General features: G+C 38.7%; 1 protein-coding gene and 1 long non-coding RNA gene across 3 annotated transcripts in view; both read left to right on the top strand.

The window, feature by feature from the left end:
- The first annotated feature begins 379 nt into the window (after nt 1-379).
- LOC148189429 (uncharacterized) lies at nt 380-21,880 on the top strand. The gene is made up of 4 exons (XR_015776731.1): nt 380-614; nt 2,369-2,487; nt 17,566-17,656; nt 19,208-21,880. It is a non-coding gene; the product is annotated as an uncharacterized LOC148189429 (long non-coding RNA).
- Nucleotides 21,881-24,460: 2,580 nt separating this feature from the next.
- The window catches only part of arhgap42b (Rho GTPase activating protein 42b), an 87,345-nt gene continuing 85,608 nt past the window's right edge, over nt 24,461-26,197 (top strand). For both annotated transcript variants that reach the window (XM_042486197.2, XM_042486195.2), the window contains exon 1: nt 24,461-24,761. In XM_042486197.2, coding sequence (XP_042342131.2) covers nt 24,608-24,761 — 154 coding nt within the window. In that variant the 5' untranslated portion in view covers nt 24,461-24,607. The remainder of the gene's footprint in view (nt 24,762-26,197) is intronic.

Genomic DNA, 26,197 nt, shown 5'->3' with positions numbered 1-26,197 from the left:
TAAACAGCTCCATGTTGTTGTGATTGTGTTTTAAAGTTATTCGGCTCATACAGACTGTGGATCTATGAGCGCATCACTTTAAAAGTTGTTGCTGCAAAGAATTGTGCTGTGGATTCTTTCCTTTCCTTTGGTAAAGCATGGTGGGGTGTATCCTATGCTAAAGGCCATTATAAAGAAAGCAGTGACACACCTTTCCTTAATATTAGGAGAATTCAAACAGTTCTTATCATGGCAGCCACTCAGGTACTTCCGGTTCATCTCACTCAGTTAGGAACCTTCCGATGCAAAAAGAGGTATTCAGTCTAAATGTCATGTAGGGATCTACCGCTTTAAGGAAGCTCTTGGCTTTGTTGAGACACGCCCACTTCTGTGTGCCTCAGTGGGGCCTGTGAACTTACTTGGGAACAGATCCACCATGTTCAGTGGGACTATTAGCCATCAGGCTATAGTTTATCTAACCCTGGCAGCACCAAAGACCTCATGTTGTTGTCCTCAGGTCCTACAGAGCTGCAAATCATGTCCAGCCAAATCTCCAACAAACCTCCATCAAGCAGGGAAACATCTAGGCTGTCCATGATATGAGCTGACTGCTCTTCAGCAAACAGCTACTTAAGGTAACTTCTCCAGTGATACACAGAATTTAAGTAAGTAAACTGGAGAAGGACAGGTGAGTTGTTTTATTGTGCTAAAATGCTGATTGAGCTACTTCAGTGAGTGTTTATGTTAATCAATGCAAACTCTTAGCTGCTGGGACTGAGCTAGGGACTGTTATTCACTCCAAACCTGCACATAAATTAGTCTCGACTTGAGAAAAGGAGCATTTTGTGTATGCTTGCTTATTTTGTTGCTGCTAAAGTCACTTTGTTGTGATGGTGGTTAGGATTTTGTATGAATTGTTCATGGGTTTCCTCATTGTCTTCATTGTAGGCCTTGACTCTCACTGGCACTCTGCCTTTAAAATTTGGCATTAAAATATTATTCAGAAAATTCAGCTGGGGCTGATGGGATTTCAACCTTTCATTTTAGAAATATTTTATAATGAAATTAAAGCTAATCTGTGACATTTTTGACCTTCCCATTTTGTTCGCCAAGACACTTCAACATGCGCCAACAAAGGCAGGGAGGAACAGGAATACACAATTTTAAATGTTCCAAAAAACATTTTTTTGCAAATGTTCTGTGATGAAAGAAATGCATTTAACACATTTGTTTGATCTCACACAACAATTTCTGGGTGAGTAACAGTGATTGTAAACTGAGTTACAAGAAACAAGCAGGGTTCCCACGGTCATAGAAAACCTGGAAAGTCCTGGAAAAGTCACAAAACTAGTGAGAATCATTGAAAGTTTTTGAAATATCATGGGAATGTGTTGTGTGTAATAAATTAAATTACCTAACAGTGAATCTATTTTCTGTAGCTGACGACATTGTTTTTGTGTGAAAGTTTCTTCATTTTCTCCTTGCATTCCTTCTCTCCCTTCATGTATGCCCATGGGTTTGGTATGCGTGTTTTCTTTATTTATCTTCATTGAACATCATTTGGGGTGCTTAAAAAATGTTTAAACAGAGTTTGATTTTTTTTTTTATCTCTGAAAAACACTGGGAAAGTGGGACAAGAAAAAAGCAGGTGAAAACAAGTTATCTTTTGCTGGACAAATAGAAGTTTTTACCTGCTGGTGACCTTAAATGGATTTCCATAAAGACTCATCCACTGGGGAGCATTAACATCTGCACCAGTATTTATAGTAATCCATCCAATATGACATATATGACATTTAATTTCCCTACAAGAAGAGGCAACAATTATTTTACAACAGTTTTTAGTTCAAAGCTCAGATATCATTCAGGTTATCTCATAAATAGGAAAAAAAGATAACCTTTCCATTTTCAACATAATGTGAGGAGGTTAGGCATCCATGGAAAAACACAAGTAAATCACCAGAATGTCACACACAGTACCTGATTTTGTGACATTTGTCACCAATCTGGATTCCAGGCAATGCAGGATGCCTGCAGATGGTCACATCTAATTGTGTCGAGGTTGTCTGGTGGATTCATGCAGCTCACAGCAGAAAAAGATGCTGCTGTTGTTGTTCTCCCTTTCTTTTTAAGTAACCTTTTTCTGACTGAAAAATTAGGCTTGCTGGGTCACTCTTTAATAGAGCACCTGTGAACTTGGACAGCTGAATATGTGGTGTAAGTTGTCAGAGCTTCAGTTTGTACATGCATATCTCAGAGGTTTCCTGTTTGTCCGTAAAATTACACTGAATCAGTCCAGCTATACAGTTTCCTCCTTCTTCAGTTTTTCAAGGTCTCAATAACAAGTGGATCTGAAGGTAATACCTAATGTTTTATTCATTGCTTTTAGATTCAGATGAATCAAAGTCTCATCAGTTCCCTTAATGCAGTGGCTTCTTCCCGGATTGAACCGTCCTGACCTGTCGCTAACACCCTGCTGCAGCCCCACACCCTCCACTTTCCATAGAGGTAAGAGAGAAAGGTAAATGCTGGGTTTATCCTTGGTCTGGAGTCTGGCTGTGCAAGGGAGCATCCAGTTCATTGCTTGGCCTTTTACAGCTTCATTGCCTACTTTACAGTAAAGCCAGGTGCAGCAAACCTTTCACGGGCCTGACATATTACCTGATTTAAAGATTCCCTGGGTGGCAGGCCACAGTAAAACCCGGATCAGTTGAGGCGATCTGAGGGTTCCTTTAAAGTGAAACTAAGTAATAAAACAGTAAAGAGGCCACACTCCCATCGTCTCCATGCTCATTTTTTGCTGTCCTTCTCCAAGTTTAAATTGGCTGGATTATCAGAAAGCTCCATATTTGCCAATTTTCATCCTTTGCAGTCGAAGAGATCTGAGAATCTCCAGGAGTGAAAGTTGAAGCCTCTTCACACTGCAAACTTAGCAGTTGTGCTCTTTTTTTTTTTAGCTTGAATGAAATGCGGCTGATTTTCAAATGAAATTTGCAATGTGCAATTTAACAACAGCTGTGACATTTCAATATTCATTTACCGAAATAGCAAACTGTCTGACTGTATCTCTGACACTGAATACTCGCTAAGTGTTTTGGTAAGGATGTTGCTGAAAGAGCATTTGAAATAGCTCACTGCAGCACTCTTTGTTCATCATGCATGAAATCAGAATGTATTATCTGACAAACCGCATGGAATGTATAGAGCATAAACCGCTCATTACGTCTGATCTCAGTTAAAAAACAGAGGGAACAACAACAGCATCTTTCACTCTATTCACACTGACTCACTTCAGTTAACTCCTATGATTCCTTGGAGCTAGTATTTATTGTTAAACGATGAATAAGCTCATTGTATTGTTATTCAGAGAGTCTTAAAATGATAACAAGATGGAATCCATTACCATAAGAAGGATGAAAGTCAAGGGTATATGCCTGCATGTACATAATGTGCATGGTATGTTCCCTAAAAGGCAAAACACAGATCAAAAAGCTCATTTTACAGCTAAGCTGGAAGCATTAGTGAATCCAGTCTGCATGTTATGGTGTGGTCTGTTACACAATGGTGAAAATGTCATTGAAGTGTGTACCACAGTGGCAGATTATTGTTCAGATGAAAGGTCTGTTTTGAGATGTGTTGTCACAGCATCTTTGAGAGACATCCAAGTTGTGAATTGGTGTTGCTTATCCTCATCGAGCATGTAATTTGTAGCAGAATGAGAAATATTGTTCTATAGTATGCGGCAAATGTAACTATTGTCATATCTTAAAGCTGTACATTAACAATACTAAATCAATTGTTTCAAGGTACATTTGCACATTTTACAAAAAAAGAACCTGGCTAACCTCTAGTTAATTCTTTCTTGTAATGTATAATAATTATAGGCCATTTTTAGCTTCTATTGAAGGGTCCAGTGTATAAGATTGAGGGGGGTATATTGGCAGAAATGGAATATAACATATTAAGTGTGTTATCTTAAGTGTGGATTCACTTGAAAATGAGAATTCTTCAGATTGTGTTGCCTTACAATGAGCTTTTTATATTTACATAGGGAGCAGGTCATTGCCCACATAGATCGCCATGTTGCACCACCATGTTTCTAAAGTAGCCCAGAATGGACAAACCAAACATTAACTACAGATAAGACGATTCATGTTTCTACATAGGTCTCTGCTAATAATTCAGCTCCGCGTAAAATCCTCCTGAATGTCTGGATTTTAAATTATCATAAAAAAGGGCGAGCACACATTAGTGGGCTGTTGGCCCATCTCCAATATGCCGAACAGTGTTGCAGGAACACCGTTTTGTAACATGAGACTACGTTAATCTGTTTTTACAGGTTTAATATTACCTCATCTGATTGTTTTGGAGAGAAAGAGACCTCTGCAGATAATTCAGCTCATGGTAAAAAACTTCCTGAGTAATGAACACTGAAGAAATTCTAACTGGAATAAGTTTCAGCTGGTTGCAATCTGCAGTCTTCCCCACTAGATGCCACTAAATCCCCCTAGATGTCACACACTGGACCTTTAAGAAATATTAAGACTGTAAGATGAAGCAAAAATGAATGCAAGAAATAATGATGAATTAGCTTACAGGTAAACAAGACAGATTGTGTCTGGTCACTCAATCAGTTTTAGGTTAGGCTCCAGAGAATTTGAGATATTCATCTGTGAGATTTCTGCTTCCATTGTAATACAGCAAAAGTTGGTCAAATTGTGATAATGTTGCTTTCAACAATCACATCATTTTTTCTTTCCAACATCAGTTACTTTGAATAATAACTACCATTGATGTGTCACAAAAGTTTTCACCGTAACTTCTAAGAAATCATCTTTAGGGAGGTCAAGTATCTGGGACACCATTTTTGGAGAGATACATCGATTTAGTTTTTCAAATGTAATTTTCCATCGCTCACAGAAGCACAGATAAAATTACCTCCACTGTGTTGGGATGGCAGCAGAAGATTCATAGACTGAAGTCACAAAACTAGGGTTAGTGAGAGCGAAAAAAACCATTTTTTAGTTTTTTAAAGTTTACAACTCTGAATGCAAACTTCATTTTCTTGGACCACAGGAATACTTCACAGTATAGACGAGCTGGCTACAACAGGTCATGTCGGTGTGCACCTCAAATGCCCTGCAGACTTCCAACATCTAAAGGGAGGATACAACAATGATACTTGTAGAATCAATGCCAGCGTCGATAGCGTACAGACTGCCAATACGCTCAAGGCTTAAATCATTCACCTCTGATGTCTTACACAAGGTGCTGTCAGTATGTCTTCCCTGTATGACAGTTGCACACCATCAAAGCCCAACAGCAACCCCAGGTGTAGTCCCAGTCGAGCTGCATTGTCCTCCCAGACTGCTGAGTGAAAACAGGTATGCACGCGAGCTGCAGAATCAATATAGCAGGAGATTGCTGCTGTAAGTAAGACCATGATGAATGAGACAGACTTGGAGGTGATTGAGCATGTCTACTCTGATGGTGGTGCATTTAAATTGGGCTGTGCATGTAAATGTTTTCCCTTAATTGTTAGCCAGAAGAGGTTTATCACCCGAGGTGAATACAGATCTGCAACACAGGCGACTGAAAAGAAATTCAATTCAGATTTAATGAGCTGTAAGGTGGAAATCTAGGTATACGCTCGTAGGTGGAGCAGAGAGCTACTTCTCTTTGTACTGAAACCAAGAGATTTTCTCTTCTTTTTTTTTCAAACTTTAGTGATTAATGTCCTATGTTTGACCTTATTGACTTAAAGCTCAAATGAGGAAATTGCTCTCCAGAGTGGTGCACTTTAGCCTTTGTTCAGACCACTATGTCACATGTGTGGATCGTGTTTCCCTTTACAGCAGATTAGTCGGGCCGATTTTCCTGTGCAGGGGGAAAAACAAGCCAAATTAATTTCGAAAATGCACTACAAACAGCTGGGATGGGCCACAGATGGCGGTACTGTCTGTTCAGGTGGACCGGACATCAAGGTCTTTACTGTTGAGAGGGCTTCTTGATTAACGTTGTCTCTGAGACAAATCAGCATGTTAGACAGCTCCTTTATGGCTGTGACAAAGCGTAGGCAAAAATACACGACAGGAAAAAGAGCCACGGGGAGCTGGGAAGTAAAGATCTGAAAACAAAGCAGCTGCCCATTCTGAGAGAACTACAATAAATCGTCAAATAATAGTGGGTGCTGTCGGCGCTATCGTCTTCACACATCACAGCGTGCAAACTCCTCACAGTAAATGAGATGCCGCTCATTTTAAAACGGCCAGGCACACATGTTTGATGCGGCACACGAGAAGAGGAGCATATTGTTGAGACCATTTATCCATTTTAACAACCAAGAACTCTTATCAGGGTGGAAAAAACAATTTGACTGCACAGAGAAAAGTGATTTATGAATATCCTCTATATGTTAGTGAAATCTAAATGATCTGACACTGCAGTGCAATTGAAGTTATTGTAAAGGCATGCACTGACATCAGCCTCATGTTCTGATAGATGGCTGTAATAAAGTGCAGCTGTAATGTTGCATTTGTCAACCTATGTTGAGGATCCTGAAGGTTATGAATCAAGTGAAGATTTAGCATGAACGTACTTGATATCAAGACGTCCATTTATCCCACAAAAACAGAAGCACTGAAATCAATAGAGCCACTGATATGTTTACTGTGTTACACACTGGCACAAAATCAATGTAATATGGTTTTCTGAATATCCTGTTGGATGTCTTAACTTGTGCACTTGGTGGATAATCTCCGGAGATTTCCTTTGGGGTTTCTTTTAGAGCAGCTGCACGGTTTGTTTTAAGTGGTTCAGTTACAGGGCTTTCCACGCCATCGGAGCGACTGTGATTACTGCGCGCTCTTCTGAGGCTCCGTGTAGCCCGCTAGACTGCTGGAGCTAATCTCAGTTTAGCATTTCCACACAAAAGCTGCCTTTGTGGTTACTCAAACAATGACAGACCACTAGGAGCCTCTGATCAAGCCGTTTTGTGAAAACAATGACATGCAGCCCTCAGTTTTCAATCTTTCTGAAACGGCAGTTTGTACATGTAAGCCGCAGCTCAAGTGCTCTCCCACCGGACTGTCCCCGACGCCTTGATCCTTTGGCACCAACACTGCTATGTTTATGAGTCATTTTGTGCAGACAGCAGTGACAGCTATATTTCTGCATAATTTTGTTGGACAACACTAATTTAAATGTTCTACAGACATGTGGGAATAGTAAAAAATATGAGAGCAACATGGAGGTCAAGGAGGCAAGACCAAATTAATACTGCATACATGGTTACTTATTTATTTGTTTAACCCTTTAAAAGTTAAGGATATTGGCTTGATTTCTTTAAAATACGTGGCAAGAAGACAATGAGAAACTTAACAAGAAATGGCACAGAAACTGGCAAGAAATGAGCAAAAAGTTCCAAGAGGATTACCTGAAATTAAGCAACAAAAAAAGTAAAATGAATTAATAAAGAAGAAAAACAAGAAAATGACCCCAAGAGAGTGCAATAAAACTAAACAAATATTTTTTCTGTAAAATAGTTTGAAATATATAATATAAATATAGAATTATGGCTTTAATTAGTTTTCTTTTTTTTTTTTTTTCTTTTTTGATAATATTTAATAATCTAAAACCACTTTTCTCAGGTCCCAGAGGTTTAAATGCTTGTGATGGGGTCTGAACACAGCACAACAAAACTGATGTTGAGCTAAGTTTTAAAGGGTTAAATGATGATGCATCTTCAGGCTTCATCACCTCACCTGTTCTCACTCGAGACACTTAAACAGGCAAAAAGTTTCTGAACACACTGAGCAGCTCCTGGCAGGGAGTTAAAACGGTGCTGCAACTCTGCAGCTCTAGCATAATGTTATAACATGCTTAGCATTTCCACTGGGCCCTGTTTAAATCCACACTTGGTTTATCATTCATGCCGTGCATACTAATGAACCCCATGCTAACCGACAAATCCTGTGCTCGTCTGCTATTTATAACTTTTACTGGGATCACAAAAAAAGCTGAAAGGTTTATAGAAAATTGAAGCAACAACATGCAGAGTTCTGAAGTCTAAGCAAAGAAAAAACTGAAAACTGTAAGAGTATTTCCAGACAAAACACCTAAGAATCACATTAACAATTTAGTGTTTTAGTGGGAAAATATCAAAGAACATACTTTATATTGGCTCAAGGGTTAACATCTTCCATGAACCTTCAGTGTGCAGAGACTGAATCTGGCCCGGGAACTTTTCTGCACCATCCTCTCCGTCTCAGACTTCATGTTGCTTTGTTGACTGTCTAATGAATACGGAGGCAGATCGATGAGTCCGTCTCATCGAAGTGGTAAACTTGGTGGAAAAACGGAGCTGAAAAATATTAAATGCCCAACTTGACAGCAGAAACAAACATGTTCACAGCCTGGCACGGAAAAGTTTGGCAGTATTAAGGGCGTGGCCGCTTAGAGTGACATGCTGTCTGCAGATGGTGTCCTCGGTCTCAGTCAGATCCACCCCACCTCTGGCTTCAATGCCAAATTCGAGGTTGCCAAACAAGCCAATGATGTAGCAGGATCAAGAATCAATGAAATTTTATTCTTTAAACTTTGTTTAAAAAATGACCAATAAATCTACCTTATTTTACCTTACCTTACCTTACCTTACCTTACCTTACCTTAATGTGTGACCTCACACTAGCTATGTCCATCACTTTATACATTTTATAGTCTGCACAAAATGGTCTCCTTTTATTATTTCTTTGTTTCTTTCGGATCCACATTAGCACAATCATTGACTGTGCTTCCTGGGGTCCAAACACATACATTCATATACACTTAACAACAATTCCACAGATAAAACACAACAACATAAACAGTTCATCCTGTTAGTATAGTAAGAAACAAAATTGCCATCCTTTTAACAAAAAGAGGCCAAACACACACAAAAAAAAAATCATTTAGGGTATGAAAAAAATCCTATGTCATTCTCTTCCAAAGGGGATTTCAGCATTCACCCAGGTATATCTTTAATTCTTAAACCATGGTAATTTACAAAGACAATTCACTTTTAGTTCCTGAAATGTTTAGAGATGCTGTTTTAACATGTTTTTGAACTGATACTTAATATTTTCTTGGACAACATTCTTCTATAATTCTATTCTAAGTACTAATGTCTCCAAATCTGTTAGTTGTTTTTTTTTATTGGAATTAAAATTGGTGTATATTATATAGCACAGCATACTTTCATCATTTTCTGTCTCAACATTAAACTGGAAAAGAGATAGAATAAGATAAAAAATAAATTAGTAATTTATTGCAATTGTAAAATTATTCATACAGGCAACAGTAACACTAACAATATGTTTTCCTGGCGAAAAGAAACAAACAGACAACAACAAAACAAAAAAAAAAACATGTCAGATCAAAGTGAGGCACATTTTCATTAAATATATCAACAGAATTATAATATATTACTTTATCATCCACATCCAGTAGAACAAATTGTTATTTAAAAAAAGAAAAAAAAAAGGATATTATGCAACAAAAGTAACCCACAATCATCGAAGTAACCCACATCATGGTGTCCAGGAGGGTAAATAATGTCCATATCAGTCATATAACTTGATTATTTAGTTTCATTCAGCTGTATCACATCCCTCTCTCAGCAGCCTGTTTACAATCTGCAGTCTGTTTTTACAACAAATCCACAGAGGGATTTGTCACACCTGAGCATCAGAATATCAGATCCCCCCTCCCCCCGCTCCTACAATACCTCACATTTAACAATGAGAGATGTTTGGCAATGCTGCACATCAAATCACATGACACATGAAAGTGAAGGGTATTATCTGCTTTCAAGCGAAGGATAAATCCAGACACATATTGGTTGAAAGTGAGGTATTGATAGTGTGGTTGCTCTCTCACAGCTTTTCTTATGTTAACAGAAGTTATAGCAAGCCTCTCTCCATACAATAAACTACATCCAGTTAGATATCACGGAGACTGTCTTAATTGTTTTGGACATCTTTTGTCCCTGCGTGATCATAAAGCCTGACTCCATAACAACAGTTAGACTTGGCAAGCTCAAAACAACCTTTTAGATTAGCATAAATCTTTAAAGTGGAAGCTGTCACTCATTTGGTTTGAATGGCATTACTGTGGATGTGAGGCAAACGAAAGTGGCTAGATAAGCCTTTTGTCTTTGTCTGTTAAATGCCCTGACCTTGGATTATTGAGCTTCTGTCAGCTGCAGTCTCCTCTCCCCATTGCTTATTTACCAGCTTTGTGCTTGTGTAAGGACATTCTGGTGCAGAGATGGATGACAGTTTTGAAGCCGTCTTTACAGACACTCAAGGCTGTCATTAGTCATGACCCCACCTGGCACTTGGTAGTATGCTGGGGGGCTTATTTTTTAATGTTTCACATAATGTTTGTGGGTGTGAAAATAATAACTTGACATTTGTGAGTAGCATCTGCTGCACAGTGAAGACTGTGATGAAAAATTTCCTAGTGCTTGTCCATTTGGGACAACACTGAGACATAGCTGGGTCCATATGTCACATTGCCTAGTTTACCAAAGTTATGCTTGCCTGGATTCCAAACTGATTTAACTACTTTACCAAACCATGATGATTTGGTTATAAATTTGGGGGTTGTTGCAGCTGCCTGTTAGTATCCAAGGCTTTGGAAAAAAATCCTAAATTTTTAGATTTCAAATTATTTAATTATTAACTTAGCTCACAAACCAGGCGCCTGGTGGCTCAGTGGATAGAGCAGTGCCCCATATACAGAGATTGTATCCTTGCCGCAGTGGCTGCTGGTTCAATTCCGGCCTTGGTCCTTTAATGCATGTCGCCCCCTCTCTCTCCACACCTTTCATGCTCAAACCATCCTGTCTATTAAAGGCAATAAAAGCCCCAAAAAATAATTTAAAAAAACCCAGCAACAACAGACAACAGAAAATAAATAAATTAGTTAATAATAATAATGATAATAATATAAAACAAACAATAAAAAATATTTTTCTGAGAATTTGCAAATTTTGTCAGAATTTTGTACTGAACCAAAAATGGCTTTTGCCTTTTCATTTTTCTCCTCCAGACACCTGTAGGGGCCCTTTATGTCGCCCTTCAGGAAGATGAGACATTCAATGCCTGATCACTGGAGTTCAGTGATTTTCAGGATTTCCAAGAACTTTTTAATTTGTTGTCTTTTCTTTGTTGATTTGGGGAATATTGTGTGTGTTTCAGTCATGGTATTGATCATTTTAGGTATGGATAGTCTGATTGTCTGTCTACTTTTGATCTTCAAAAACATTGGTCTAATATATATATATATATATATATATATATATATATCCCTCTATGGTACGCACTATGATCCCAGTTGGTAAAAAAATGTTTGGGGTGTTTTTTTGTCTTAAAATAGACCAAGTAAACATAATGAAGAGACATTTTCAAAAAATATTATTTTTTTAGTAGTTTTTAGGGTTCGTTGCCATATGGCAACACCGCACTATAATGGAAAGTAATGAAAACATGAGAGTTTTGTTTAAAATTGTATGTAACATTTATTTTAAAACTCATGTTATAGTATAAACAATCCCCAGTAGCCTGAACAGGCGTCAAGTAAAGTGTTACCCATTTTACACTCTCTTATTGGTAATACCTGTCACTTCACTTTCATCCTCACTGTCCTCCCTCTCCTCACTGTCTCCATTGCCCTCACTGTCTCTGTCCTCACTGTCCCCACTGTCCTCATTCTCTGGCTCATAATCTTCATCCGTCTCACTGTCTTCATCACTCTCACTCTGTGTTTCCAGCAGCTCATTTTCCTCGTCACTGAATTCTTTGTCATCTTCACTATCATCTAGTGGGAGGGCTAGTTCAGCCTTTTTCATGATGTACCATAAAAAAAATTTGCATTCATTCTGTAAATGGAAGAAAGATGTGTCAAATATCATCATATGCAATGTGGAAAGGACTCACAAAGTGCATTATTATAGTTTAGAGACTATAGAAGATCAGTGTACACCAATGCAATTGCAAAGTAGGCCTATATACAAAATGTTATCAACATGCCAGGCTAGCAATCCATAATGGTACGGTGTTGCCATATGGCAACGTACACATTTTTAACATTTTCTATTATTTATTGATCGACTACAGTGCAAGAAACTACATGATAATGAACTTAACTAACCTATTGTTGAGTGTATATTTTTTTTCCCGTTGAAAAACTTCAAAAAAACACTTTTTTTGTTGAATTTTTAGGCGTCAAATGGTGAGGCTCCTCCCGTCGATGATGTCTCCAGAAAAGGGTTTCAAAATGGCCTATAGAAAGTAATGTGACAAATTTAAACACTGCTATTGGTTTACTTAGAACCCCACCTCTTTTTTAATGCATTGCATCATAACTTAGGATGTATTATCTGTGTGTAGAAGGCTTAAAATGGGGTTGTTGCCATGTGGCAACGCTGTACCATAGAGGGATATATACATATATATATATATATATATACACATATACAGACGTGGACAAATTTGTTGGTACCCTTACAGCTCATTGAAACAATGTTTCATTACTCCTGAAAACTGATTGAGTTAAAAGCAATTGTTTCATGTACACCTGCGTTACTTTGGTATGTCCTAGAGTAAAGTATGTAAGTAAATGTCTATTTTCACTAAATATGGAATTAACAATAATGGATGCCAATTACTTTTGTCAGTGTCAAGTTATTTCAGAGGGAATTGTGGGTTCTTCTATTTTCATGGAAGGGTACCAACAAATTTGTCCATGTCTGTATATATATATATATATATATATATATATATATATACAGACACGCACATATATACATACATATATACACACACACACACACAGTAATAGCTATGTTGTTGTTTTTGTATTTGCACAGTTAGCCACTTGGAAAGTGTAACTACCTGCCATTGAATTCTTTGTGTCTGGGTCTCATTCCAAAAGAAGCTTGATTGAAAGGCCCAGCTGTGATGCAGTATGGCTCATGGTCTGTGAGGCATCAGTCTATTGAGCCCATTCAGGATTATGTAACTGCTGATGAGGCTGCTAGTGTTATGGATTTGTTGTCTCTCATCTGTGCCAGCTCTCAGGATTTAGCCTTTCTTTCTGCTCTGTGACAGCATTTAACCCGTCAGGTGATATTCTATGTGCTGCACTGATGGACTGTGAAAATCTTAAGTTAATTTGAATGCATTATAAGCGTGGAAGCGTAGGCTATATAAATATCTGTGTTGAACAGAAAAACAGAGGTGCTCCTTTCAGACACATACTGCTTTTAGTTGTGTGGGCTCCTTTTAGGTATGACCTACACAAAGACTTTTTTTCCTGTTTCAATTACCTGGCTCAAAGCTATAGGGATCCCAGAGAGAGCAAACAAAGCTTTTATCAGTCAATCACTTGCAGTGGAGGCATGTACTTGTGTGCCTTTAAAATTGGAGGCTACGTAGTTATTAAGCCTTTCCTGAAAAGCACATTCTCCTGCAAGAAAAAAATGATCTCTTCTGAGGGAGCTTTTCTCAACTCTGATTTTTTTTTTCACTCATGAAATAAACCCAATAACAGGTGAGCTCCAGTCTGAGTTTCAAAGTACATTTTCTTTCATCACCAGTGACCAAAGATTACCTTTGTGTCACTTACTGAATGTGACATTTAACTACAATATACCCCTCAAATGTATACAAAAATATTGAATAATGTCTTTTTATATGAAATTACAGTAGATGTTTATCATATGAAATAAGTTTCAGCAGCCACCGAGTGTTACCACATGTGACTGCTCACTTACTCTATGTGCTTAGTTCCTGAGAAACATAATAGCCCTTCTTTTTGCCTCTGGGAATTCGCAGTATCCCAGTTGTGCAATTTTGAATTTGTGGGAGAATTGTTTGCTTGATTTCACCTTTAGCATGCTCTGTGGGAGTTAATCTCTTTAGCCCCCTTCTTGCTGTCAGCCGAAAGAATATATTGGATCGAGAAACTTCAGGTGACATAAAACTAATGGGCTTTAAATTTAACCATGAGAAGGGAAGATGATTGGAAAACTTTTTGAAGAATGTAAAATTATAATTCAGCGTCCCTGAGGAAGAGTCTGAAGCATGGGAGGACCTGTGTAATTCTCTTTCTGATGAAAACCCTTAATACTGATTTATCTGATCAAGAGCGTCTCAACAGCTTTCTGAGGTCTGCTCCAGGAATACTAATAAACCAGTCAACGGAAGACTTATTCAGCAAAGAGCTGAACAGGATCCAGGCTTTACAAACAACATCATTTGAGGCTGCAGTATTTATTTACCCACGATTTATAACTGTGTTGGTGGTGTTGGATATTTTTGTCTCTGCTAAAAATAGAATTTGTGATTACTTTTAGCCAATGGTAATGCTTTTAATATAAATGCATAGCCTACAAAAATGAAAATATAAACCATGCTGACAAAAACAGGAGGAGACTGGGGTTCGGTGGCACACTTTTCACTTTCTGTTATATTACTCTCAGCAAATGAACAGGTTACTCTCTCAGGTATAAAACAAATATTTCAAGTGTACACAAATGTTTTCTAAAAATTGGTGATTTGTGATTTAAGCCTTGTTGTGCACTTGTGTCAATGAGCCCGAACACAAGATTTTTTGGAACCATAGACTGAAACAATGATGGACGATATTGCAGTATGGGTCGTCCATCTTTATATACAGTCACTGTTAAAATTCTATACTAACAAATAAAATGAAGCAAATAATACAAACAATTTGGACATTTAATTCAAACTGGACCAGTAAACATAAACATTTAATAAAATACCTGCTCTTTAAAAAAAAAAAAAAAAACATTTTTAAAGCAATTTATCAGATGGAATGTACTTTTGCCATTGACTATTCACAATATATTATATCATATATATATATATCATATAAAAATGACAATATGAACATAGCTCTTATTTTTTCAAAACTAGTTTTACTTTTTAAAAATAACTTAGTTACAACTATTAACTTCACAATTAAACCCAGAATCTGTGTCAACAAGCCCCGCTCACATTTGACCAAAATTTTCAATGTAATTAAGTTAGCCAGCTACACTCACCCATCACAAACTTTCAAATATTACTCTGCAAATGTAGCTTATTCCTTTATATGTTAAGTAGAAGTAACACATTTCCAATATCTCTATTTAACATTGTTTTATAGTATGTTCAGTCCACTGACCACTTTTTCACTTTGATACTATTAATTGAGATGTTACCCTAAATTTAAAAAAAAAAGTAACATTCAGATGTTTTCACTTGAGTTGCAGGTGAAAAAAGAAAATATTTTCATGATACATTTTTCTTCTGTGACCTTCAAAGGAGCAGAAAATAGCTGTGTGCAAACCAACCCCGGTGTCTCCTATCAAAAGACATTGGTTAGGCCAGTTGACGTGACAAGAATGCTTAAGTTACTAATCAATTGTAAGCAAAACATGAAAAAGCCATAAAATCTTAATCTCACTCAAACAAAGAAGAGCACAGTTTACTGTACATGAGTCATGTTCAGTCTATGGTACTCATTTTATTCATATTTTGGGGTGAAAAAAGTGTTTATCCCTAAACCTTATTAAACTTCCCTCAGTATCAAATCATTTCACAAAAGCTGCTGGAAAAAAAAGCCCAGTTTTTGATGAGAAGAAAAGGAAAGCCATGATGCCATTTCCAACTGAAATGGCAATCAAAAAGGATGTCTGGTCAAAAGCACGGTGTCCAGATGGAATTAGCTGCCAGAGAGAATGATCCAGTTTTACATGCAATCTGTTGTTTTGTGTTGGGACTGGGCTATCGACTGGATCCTTTACTATTAACTCCCAGATGGTTAAAATGGATTGTCCAATAAATTACCCCAGTTATCATTCATACGACAGTTCTTTGAAATCATCATTTTTAAAAGAAATGCACCAGTGTGTTTGTTGGGTTGAAGCTATAACAACTGCTCCAAAGAGAGAGGTGGAAATGAAAAATGAAAAAAAAAAAAACTCTTTTGGTTGGCATATCCTATTTAATACAAGTTTTTCAAAAAAAATAAGTCACGATCAGTTTGGCTTCCCTCTTTCTTCCAAAGAGTTTTCTTTTTCATGGTCAAAGGACAGAGTGGATTGAGCCTGTTCTAATGTGCGTTATGAAGAGGAGTGAATCATCCATATTTCAATGATGTTTTAGATGTAAAATATTCTTCTTTGAGATGAAATGGAATCAGAGTCTTTACTGAGATTCAGAGGAAATCAAAAGCAGCTGCCGGCACTTAAAGTGCAAACACCTGCATCCTACATCTGGTTTTAAATGAAGAACAAAGGCTTCTCTCTGGTGTAGTTCGTCTTAAATCTCTTAAGCACCATCCTCTGTCTCACTCTGTCACATTATTGCATTCTGCTCACTGACTGGTGATGTACCAAAACATCCTCACAGTGTGGGGCCAAAAGATGGAGGTGCCAAACAGTAGTTAATTTGGGTCAACAGGGGCACGCTGCGGTTGAGAGGCCCCTTTTTAAAATTCCACTGCTCCAAATTAAAGCCAAAGTCCCAGTAAAACACACAAACTGTTGGCTAACAAAGCTGTTAGAGCATCTCTTGTAATTTATCATCCAGAGCTAAATTTGTGTGCCTGGGGTCCGCCCGGACAGGTATCACCTTATGAAGGTCAAACGAAAAATAAAACCTGCTTTGCTCCTGAGGACAACCCTTCTTATGTGCGCTGAGAAGGTTTGTAAGTCTAAAGCTGCAGATGCAGGGACACAGACAAGACTTTCATGTGAGCAGGATTGCATTTACTCTCCACTGTACCTCGAGCGTTTTCCAAAGGATGTGTCCTTTACCTGACATCAGACTCAACTCATATGCAGCCGTGGCATTTCAAGCTGAAAAAGCTTACCATCCCAATTTTCACTGGGCAGCAAAAAGCAATAAACGGAATCCCTGTGGACATTCACATGCTTTAGAGATGTCTCTTTGTGTAAAGGGGAGGTAATCACGCATAACTGCTCAAACGTCATCTGGACATGGGAGTCATAAATGAGAGCCCGATACTTGCCACTTTGGCGGATTGCAGTGTCAGGAGGTAAACAACGGAAAGAATGAGGAAGGGCTCATCTGATAGGAAATGTCAGAGCATGATTGGATTAAAAAAAACCTCTAAATTAGGGTCATTAATCATGAGCTGCGAAAACAGTGACAGGTCTTGTTCTCAAAAGCTCTCCTCTGGAACTAAGCTGAGTGCCACCCGGAAATTGTGCAATTACCTTAATACCTGATTTAAATGAAGAGTATGCACGGCAGTGTCAATTGTTAATTGGGGGAAACAGCTCATATTATTTATAGCTAATTGCCATCACAAGGAGTCTAGTTATCTAATCTTATCTTTTTTATGATGCATCCATTTGTCACAAATGCATAATTAACACAACAATATTGCCTAAAAGGTTCAGTGTGTAGGATTTAGAGGGATATGTTGGCAGAAATTTAATATAAGTTAATAAATGTTTTCTTTAGTGTATAATCACATGAAAATAAGAACTGTTGTGTTTTGTGTTTTCAGGAGTAGGTCTTCATGTATGGAGATTGCCATGGTGCACCATGATGGTCCTACCAGCACATTCTCATCCCAGCTCATCAAATGTCACCGCCTGGTCAGTGCCGTTTACATCTACATAGTATGCGTTAGGTATCCTCCTGTGTCTGTTACTGATGACCCAAGACAGCATTTCTATTCACACCTGTTAAATACATTGTGTCTTTTGAAAATATTCTTCTGTTTTCACAGGAAATGTATAGTTTATTTTTCTTGGATGCATACAGTCTTTTTTCAAAGTAAACATACATCATCGGTAAAAAAAAAAACAAAAAACAAACTTTTATTTTTTTCAATAACAAATAGCAGGCTCCCGGTTGAAAGTCTGGGGTTTGTTGGACCCATCCACCCACCCTATAGCGACTTTCCAGCTCCTTATATTACAGTGTTACCGACACTCAGTGTTTCAAACTGATGCTGTCTGGCCACATATCATACTGCTATGATAGGCGTCATCTGGCAGATCGCCCAGCATGTCATACTGTCTGGCAGCGTTAGAAATCACTGCTGCCTGGTGGCAAATTATACCAGTGTGGATGGTGAATTTTTGCGTTAGTCTCTGATGCTGAAATCACTGACCAAGTAACGGTATTTGACAAGTTGGAAATAAAAACAGTTTTTTTCTACTGTAGCCCAGAACAGATAAACCAAACACTGGCGCTTGACAGGGTCATTTATGTTTTCGCTGCATGCAGCCACCGTAGTTAGCAGATCCTCCACAACAAGAGCAGCAGATAAACACTGCATTTTTTTAACATGAAGCTGCTTTATTCTCAGACTTTAATGGTTTAAATCATCAGGTCTGTTTGTTTTGGAGAGGAAAAGACCTCTACTAATGACTTGGCTCTCTGTTAAAACCTATTGAATCCTTGGATTTTAAGTTATCAGAGAAAAAAGGATGAGCCCGCGTTAGCAAGGGTTGGTGGCCCACCTCCTCATGCCAAACAGCATCAGATAAACACTGAGTTTTAACATGAAACTTTTTTATTCAGTGTTTTTAGCGTTTTAATTACCTATACCTTTTGTTTTGAAGAGGAAGAGACTTACGTTGATAATTCGGCTCCCGGTAAAAACCTGAATATCTGGACCTCAAGCTATCAGAGAAAAAAGGGGAGCACAGGTCACCAGGTGCTGGGCTAATGGCCTGTCACAGACGTGCCATATAGCATTGGAGAAACACTGATTTGCAACATGAAACTGCTTTATTCAGTGTTTTTTACTGGTTTAAATCACAGGGTCTGCCTGTTTTGGAGATGAGAAGACCTCTGCGGATAATTCGGCAAAAAAAAACCCTCTTAACAATGAACACTGAACAAATTCTAACTGCACAAAGTTTCAGTTGGTTGAAATCTGCAATCCTCCCCACCAGATGCCACTAAACTTTACAGTTTTCCTTTTTAATCCACTTATATCTGATGCTGCCCTACACTTTACAGCTATGATACTGAATGTCATATGAAATGTCTTCCTCTGGTGTCGAGCTCTTGGTGGCATCGCGGCCAGTAATACACATGTCAAGTGTGACATCTTAAACTCTATCATCACTGCACGTCCAGATGGAAAATTGAGAGCTGTGCATTGAGTAGTAACATATTTCTTTCTCCTGTAGTCCATCTTGCAGTCATCATCTTTCACCCAATAACCCAGGTCAGTGCTGCCGAGTGCACACAGCAATTAACTTGGCACAACAGGGTTTCCACTAATGTATCACATTTCTCTGCTCACTGTGTCGATGTAACAAACTGCACCCCTGAGGGCTTCTGCTGCAGAATGATGGCACGAGAGCTGGAATTGACGGGGGCATGTTAGGAACCAACAACCCCCCCACACCACCACCACCACCAGGAGACCAGACATCTCCTTGCATGCACTGACTGCCCCACTGTGTGATGCAGTGATACCCGAGGAAATCTAATCAGAAGCCGCCTGACTTGCGCATAACTCACTGCAGAGCTAATCAATGCTTATTCTGCATGGATTATTGATATCTGATGTGAAATCCAAGCCTTTTTTTCCATTTGAGCTGCTGATTCTCCATCAGGCAAGGCCGAAGTGGCACTGTTTAATGCAGTGAGGGCGAGACTGAGGATGTGGGAAGATGTGTGTCTCATTTCTAATTTCCTCCCCCACATGTACGATATGTGAAAGATGTCTCACTCACTTAGTGTGTGCAGAAGTGGTTTGTGTGTTTGTGTGTGCATGCTTCTCCTCGGCAGTCTCTTTACAGATTGTGATTGGTCTACATAGGTGCAGTCACAGAGAAAGACATGTGCATTGCGTCTCAGTGGACTCATGTTTGCATGACTAATATAAATGTGTGAATGCTTCTATGAAAGAGGAGTGCAGGGACACAGCTCTCTTTTGATTTTCATCTTAATTAAACCAAATTTCCCTCAAAGACTCTACAGGCAGCTATTTTAGATTGCAATTAGCCATGCTTCATACAGCTAACTGCTCGTCCACAAGTCTCAACTGGTGTGTTGTTAGGGCAATATTTTAGTCTACTTTTCAGCATAATTCTTCCAAAAGCAGCATCCAGCTAGAATGCACAGCACATTCAGCTTTATTTTTGGGGAATTACCTGACCACTGAACCACTGCTTTTCCCACGGTCACATCCCACCAAACAGATAGTGCATGCAAGGGCATTATTACAGCTGCAGTAATCACATATCCCCAGGCAAACTGGGCTCCCTGGCCAGCTTTGTCACATGCAAGTTTAATATGATTTTAGCACTGACCACAATGAGTGTTTCACCTCCCACTGAATCACTCTGGGTTTTCTCACTGCAGGGTTTCATTAGCAGACTAAAGATTTCATCACTGTAAATGCATATGTGTCTGGGAACAGATGCAGACATTGTTGCTGATTCCTCGGGTGCAGCCAGAGGCCAGGCTTCGCTCCAGTTCCATGTCCTCACAGCTGGTTGACTGTAGCTCATAACCGAAGCATTTGTGGTATGTGTGTCGCAGAGTCAGAGAAGGTAACACTGTGCCAAACCTATAGTTTTAATATCAGAGGTGAAAACAGGAGGCGGTAGCATAAGATGACGGGTTATTTCATAACAGTATGCACAGTAACCATAGTGAATTCAGGCAGACCTAAGAGCTGGTGTGACCTTAATTCACACATGTGAAACATATCGATCTGTAAGTGAGTTTCTTGTTTTTAGACCCAGAATAAAAACACAACATAGCCACAGTCAGGATTACAGGGACAATACATCTCTCACTCTACCATGTAGTGCCACAGTAATGAGTCCTTAAACCCTGAAATGAGTTAGCATTTCAGTACCTCCAGTTACCTCATCTCGATGTCTAGGATTTTTTAATGGGTTTTTGTTTAAAAGCCTGAAATAAGGTCTGTGGTAAACTTTAAAGCTAATTAAAAAAGGCAGTTGCTAACAAGTGGCTAAATGAGACCGATCATCAACACGACTTTACAACTTTGTTGTGGTGGTGACATTAAATCCTGTGACTGTGGTGTAGTTTGTTATAGTCCAACATTTTTACTTCTACTGATTGCATTTAGGCTTCACAAATCCTATCCTAAAAGTGGTGTTAATTGGTGAAGATTATCTTGCAGAACAAAACGTGTCAGTATTATAAATGTTTGTTTACCACAGAGCTTTTTTTCTACAGTAATCCAAAATCCAATGGAAAAATCCCACCATGCTTTTTGACGAGGGAAGCAGGGTGAAGCTAACTTCCGTGTCGGCCCACAGAAAAACATCATCCCTGAGGCACTTTATCATTGAGTTTATGGGCCTTTTTGTTTTCAGCTTTATTTCTAATCAAGGTTCACTTACTGGCTTCCCTGCTGAAAAAAAAACAAAACTTGTGCTGGTAGCTGATTTGAGTTGGTTTTAGTTGGTTTTAACTGGTCAAAGATGGTCTTAAAAGGTCCTGACCCAGTTCTTGCTGGTCCAGTTTAATATTGTCAAGCTGTTTTTTCAGCAGGTAGAGCTTTCAGCTTTGTCCTGAGGTCTTCTCCAGCAAATTTATTTGACGTGACCTAAGAATAGAACTCAACAACCTTGCACAGCTACCTGCAAGCTCACGGGCCTATCCAGCCCCCTAATACCCCCTGGTAGCGTATTTTCCTCCTGTCCTTGTTTTTCTTTTGTTTCTTTTGACCACAAAGGTGTCCTTGTGTCATTGTAGATGGTCACATGTAACATATGTGTGACAGTTACAGGTAGCTAGCTGACTGTCCTATTTATCGTTATCTAGTGAGTATCCAAAATTTGCCAATATAAGTAGTCATTGACGGCCCCTTTTCCAAAATTTCATGAGGGCTGATCGTATGTTGTGTATGTATTGTTAGAAAGTCAAATTAGAACAGTATTTCCTTGGCATTCAGATCTACCATCCATTCAGCTAGAGATCTTACATATGATTTTGTTGACATATATTAGTAATATAGCATCTCATGTTCCCCTTAAAAGCAGTTTAAACACAAATGACATACTTTTATAAGATGATATTATTGATTGATTGATTATTATTGCTTTCTCCTTGCCTCATGGTCAGCCATGCTTGTTAAAAAAGGGGGCGTAGCTCTACTGCAGTCCACTTAGATGATCTGTAACACTGTAGTTGGTTTTCTAGACATCTTGTCAAATTATTTTTTGTTCAGTTCAGTATAATCAGAGGACAGTAATAATAGATCTAGACATCCAAGAAATGTTATGTCCCTTGTAATGAATAGGGAATATGATCTGTCATATACAGGTTAAGACCCCTTATTTTGGCAGATTCATAATGTCTTTGTGGTCCCCTGGGTGCAGCAGGACCTGCTTGTCAAGCTTTGATAAAACATTCCTGGTATACTGCTTATATTTATTTGAACCTAGTCAGATGAAACATTGTGGCATGATTTCAATACAGTGAGTATTGTACAAAAACAGATGCACTTTATAATCTTTTTTTAAAAATGCAGTTTGACCGCAGGCCTACTAATGGAGCATGATGCTAACACACACTAACAACTTGGCTGCAGCCACGTGATACTGCCCAGGAAGGTTATCTGTCTCTGATGATTTATCTCCCTGCTACCTACAGTCAAAGCAGGTATCTTATTAGGAAAGGTTGCTAGTTAGTTATTGAAGAGGACGGGCACAAGGCTACCTTCCAAATGACACTGAGCAAAAGCCTATCCCCACTCGCAGGGCTTATGGTCTGCTCTTGATAGCGAAGTATTGAATTATTAATGCATTTTTGTGAGTGTGTGTTGGTTCTAGCCAATTCTGCAACATTCGCTTCTTCATGGAGATTGTTTTTACGCTTTGCTCAAAGATAAAGCCTCTTCTCAGCCCCCTGATGCTCTAAAGGACCATCAGTAGAAGGAGTCATCCAAAAGACTTAGTGCCACTGGTGACAGAGCCTCCGCTTCACGCCTACCAAAATACTCATTTGGTGCGTGACATCATTATCACTATCTGTCCCGGTTGCATGAAGAGAATGTGACAAATTCCTCTGACTCCAATTAGGCTCTAGTTTAATTACTTCCATTTACCAAGGTATTAATTCAGATCCCTCTCCTCAAACCTGCACTAATTCCAGTATGATGCATTGTCACCCATAATTTCTACACAGCATACAGTTCATTACTTTAAAAAGTCAGCCCACTGACATCATTTAACCAAAAAATGTGGCTGAGTCATGGCTCAGAGGGTGTTATAATAAGATAAAAATGAAATAAAGTGTAATATAGCAAAAATGTAAGTGTTTAATTGAAGCACTGAGCAATGATTACCAGTGAAATAATGTGAATTTGTGGGAAAAGCCTATTATATAATTCAGATGTTTGCATTGCTGTGTTTGGAAATGAAGCAGAAATTAATTTGTCTCAAAATTCTGCAAATCATAACCTATTTGGCAGGTCTTAAATATTTTTACAAAGCTTCATTAAATTGTATGAGGATATGTTGCTGGGGTACATGGGAGTCAAATTCTGCTTAGGAAGCCCAAAAACTCTGGAGCCAGCCCTGCTTTAATTCAGGAATACTTATCATCAGCGTAGTTGTGGTAGGAGGTTCAGGGGACATGCCTCGCTCAGAATTTAGAACATTTGCATTTGTATCCCCCAGTAATAACATGCAAGTAGCAGAGAACTTTTATTCTGATAAAATTAAAGACATTTACACCATTAATCAATGCCAAAAGGCACAAATTTGTGCATAAAAATTCACTAGAATTAAGTTTACCAGGAAATGAAGTGTGTGCTCAAACAACAACATTGGTGTGTCCCCTATAGCAAACAACAGTGGTGTCTTTAGGCCTGAGCATCTGAGACCTCTGAGCCCTGAATGTTTAATAAAAAGCCACGGATCTAAATATGTAGGCTATTAATTTATTTATTTAAAAAATAAGAATAAGCTTAATACAAATCTAAAAAGAGTCACAGATCTCATAATTTGTCATTCTTTTCACACTTATACTTGAATAAAAGTACTTAGTTACATCCTATCACTATTAACATACATTTAACTGTTTTGCCATCTTCAGTCAATAGAATTTTAACTATTGCATTTGTTAAGTACTCTGTAATCAATACTAACCACAATATTTTTGTCATTGCAATTCATAATTTATCTGGAATGGGCAGGACGCATAAAAAGAGCATTGTAACTCCGGGGAAACACTGTGGAAATATGACTAGTTTGCCTGTATGTGTATGCTTTATTTTATTATTCAGCTTGCATGTAAAATCTCACCTTTTATACAGTATTTTCACTTTGAATAAATCAAACTTTTGAAATCTAGACCTTTAAGTGAGAGATGGACCACAAACTGTTGTAAACTGTCCTAAACTAACCAGCAGGAGTCACGCGACCACTATTTTCATGATAGGTAGCCGAAAATCAAAGCGGAAGTGAGGAACTGAGCGGAGCAGGAAAACTTTTCTTGGAAACTTGGAGACGGCTGTATCACTTCGGAGCTACGTGATGCAAAACTTTTCTAAGCCGAGTTAAGTGTGAAAAGGCAGCTTTTGTGGTTGAGCTACAATGGGACTCCCCACTTTGGAGTTCAGCGACTCTTTCCTGGACAGTCCCGACTTCAGAGAGCGTCTCAAATGCCATGAAATCGAGCTGGAGCGGACAAATAAATTCATCAAAGAGCTCATCAAGGATGGGAATATGCTAATCACTGCGCTCAAGAGTAAGTAGCCCGACACGGCCTTTCTCCGCTCCTACGGCTCCACAAACTAGCTTTTCTAACTGTAACTACCTGAAAGCCACGGGCGACTCGTAATTAGAGGCTGCATTCATTACAGCTTATTTAAGTCCACTGTGTTGTGTTGTGTGTGTGTGTGTGTGTGTGTGTGTGTGAGAGAGAGAGAGAGAGAGAGAGAATGCTTCCGTCCCCTCTTTGAAGTAGAGCCACCGGGAGCTGAATAACCCCGTACTCTCCCGGTGGGAAACCTTTATATTGCTGGTGAAAAGGTTCTAATCTGCACAAAAAGCAGACGTAATTCATTACTGGGAGGTTTGCAATTCCAGGACATTTGTTTGCCTTTTGTCTGCTTCCCTGGCTGCACTGCATTAGTGATTCGATGTAACTGAGTATATTTAACGTACTCAAACAGGCTACTGTGCTTAAGTACAATTCTGAGGTAATTTTGAGTATTTTCACCATGTAGTATTAGTACTTTTACTTAAGTACAGGATCTGAGTACTTGGTCGACCACTGCACTGCATGCATGCATGCATGGGCTTGTCTGACAGAGTCCAGAGTCAAAGCTCTGTCTGTGATATGGTTGGTTTTACTCTGCTGTGATACCTAATCATAAGGCCAGACATATGGAGATCATTAGTGCAGAGGTGGAATTTGCTTCTGTTCATTCATGAAAGATTCTTTCACCCTTAAAGGCTTCTAAGTTATCAGGAGTGAGTGAAAACTTTCTTTAATGACTGTGTGAATGAGAAGTGCGTGCTGATGAGGATGCCAGCACTGTCATGGGTCATTGTCCTCTCAAATTCCGAGCTCAATCTCAAATTCCACTCTGCTGATTAAAGCGGACTTCCTGTTCTGCTGGATCCCTGGAGGGATGGTAGTTTGGTCTGTTCACGTCAGAAGTGTGTCTGTGAAATGGAGAAAGATTAGAAATATAGGCCTAATAAATATGGAAAATAGCTGGTTTGGAAGAGGATGGGAAGGCCACAGCACAGCGTGTTGCAGTGCACTCACTAACCCATCAATCAGGGCAATAATCATTTTTTTCACGGTTGAACCTAGCATGGTCCTGTCAACCTTTACTGTGAGAAAGCTCTTATACCGTTTCATCATCAGTCCTACACTGTACATATACTGTACATGAGGCAGTATCCAGTCATCAAAGCTGACATACAGCCCAAGAGTGACACTGATGTAAGCTAAAGCTGCAATATTGAACTTTTTTCCACATTTAAGCATCCTATATTAACATTTTTTCATACATTTTAACATGCAGCACATTTTTTGTCCGTTTATGTTTGACTTGTTCTCTTTTTGGCTGACTTGTGTTAAATCACTAACACTGGAGGTGTGCTCCATGGTGACACAGAAGTGCCGTGGGAATTTCAAAATAAAGGTGTATCTTAAATGATAACGATAGA

The sequence above is a fragment of the Plectropomus leopardus genome, chromosome 6 (assembly GCF_026936395.1).
Source record: "Plectropomus leopardus strain MGB_pleo_1.0 chromosome 6, ASM2693639v1, whole genome shotgun sequence".
Taxonomy (NCBI): Eukaryota; Metazoa; Chordata; class Actinopteri; order Perciformes; family Serranidae; genus Plectropomus; species Plectropomus leopardus.
The sequence above is the reverse complement of the archived record's forward strand: the minus strand, read 5'-3'. Positions and strand labels throughout refer to the sequence as shown.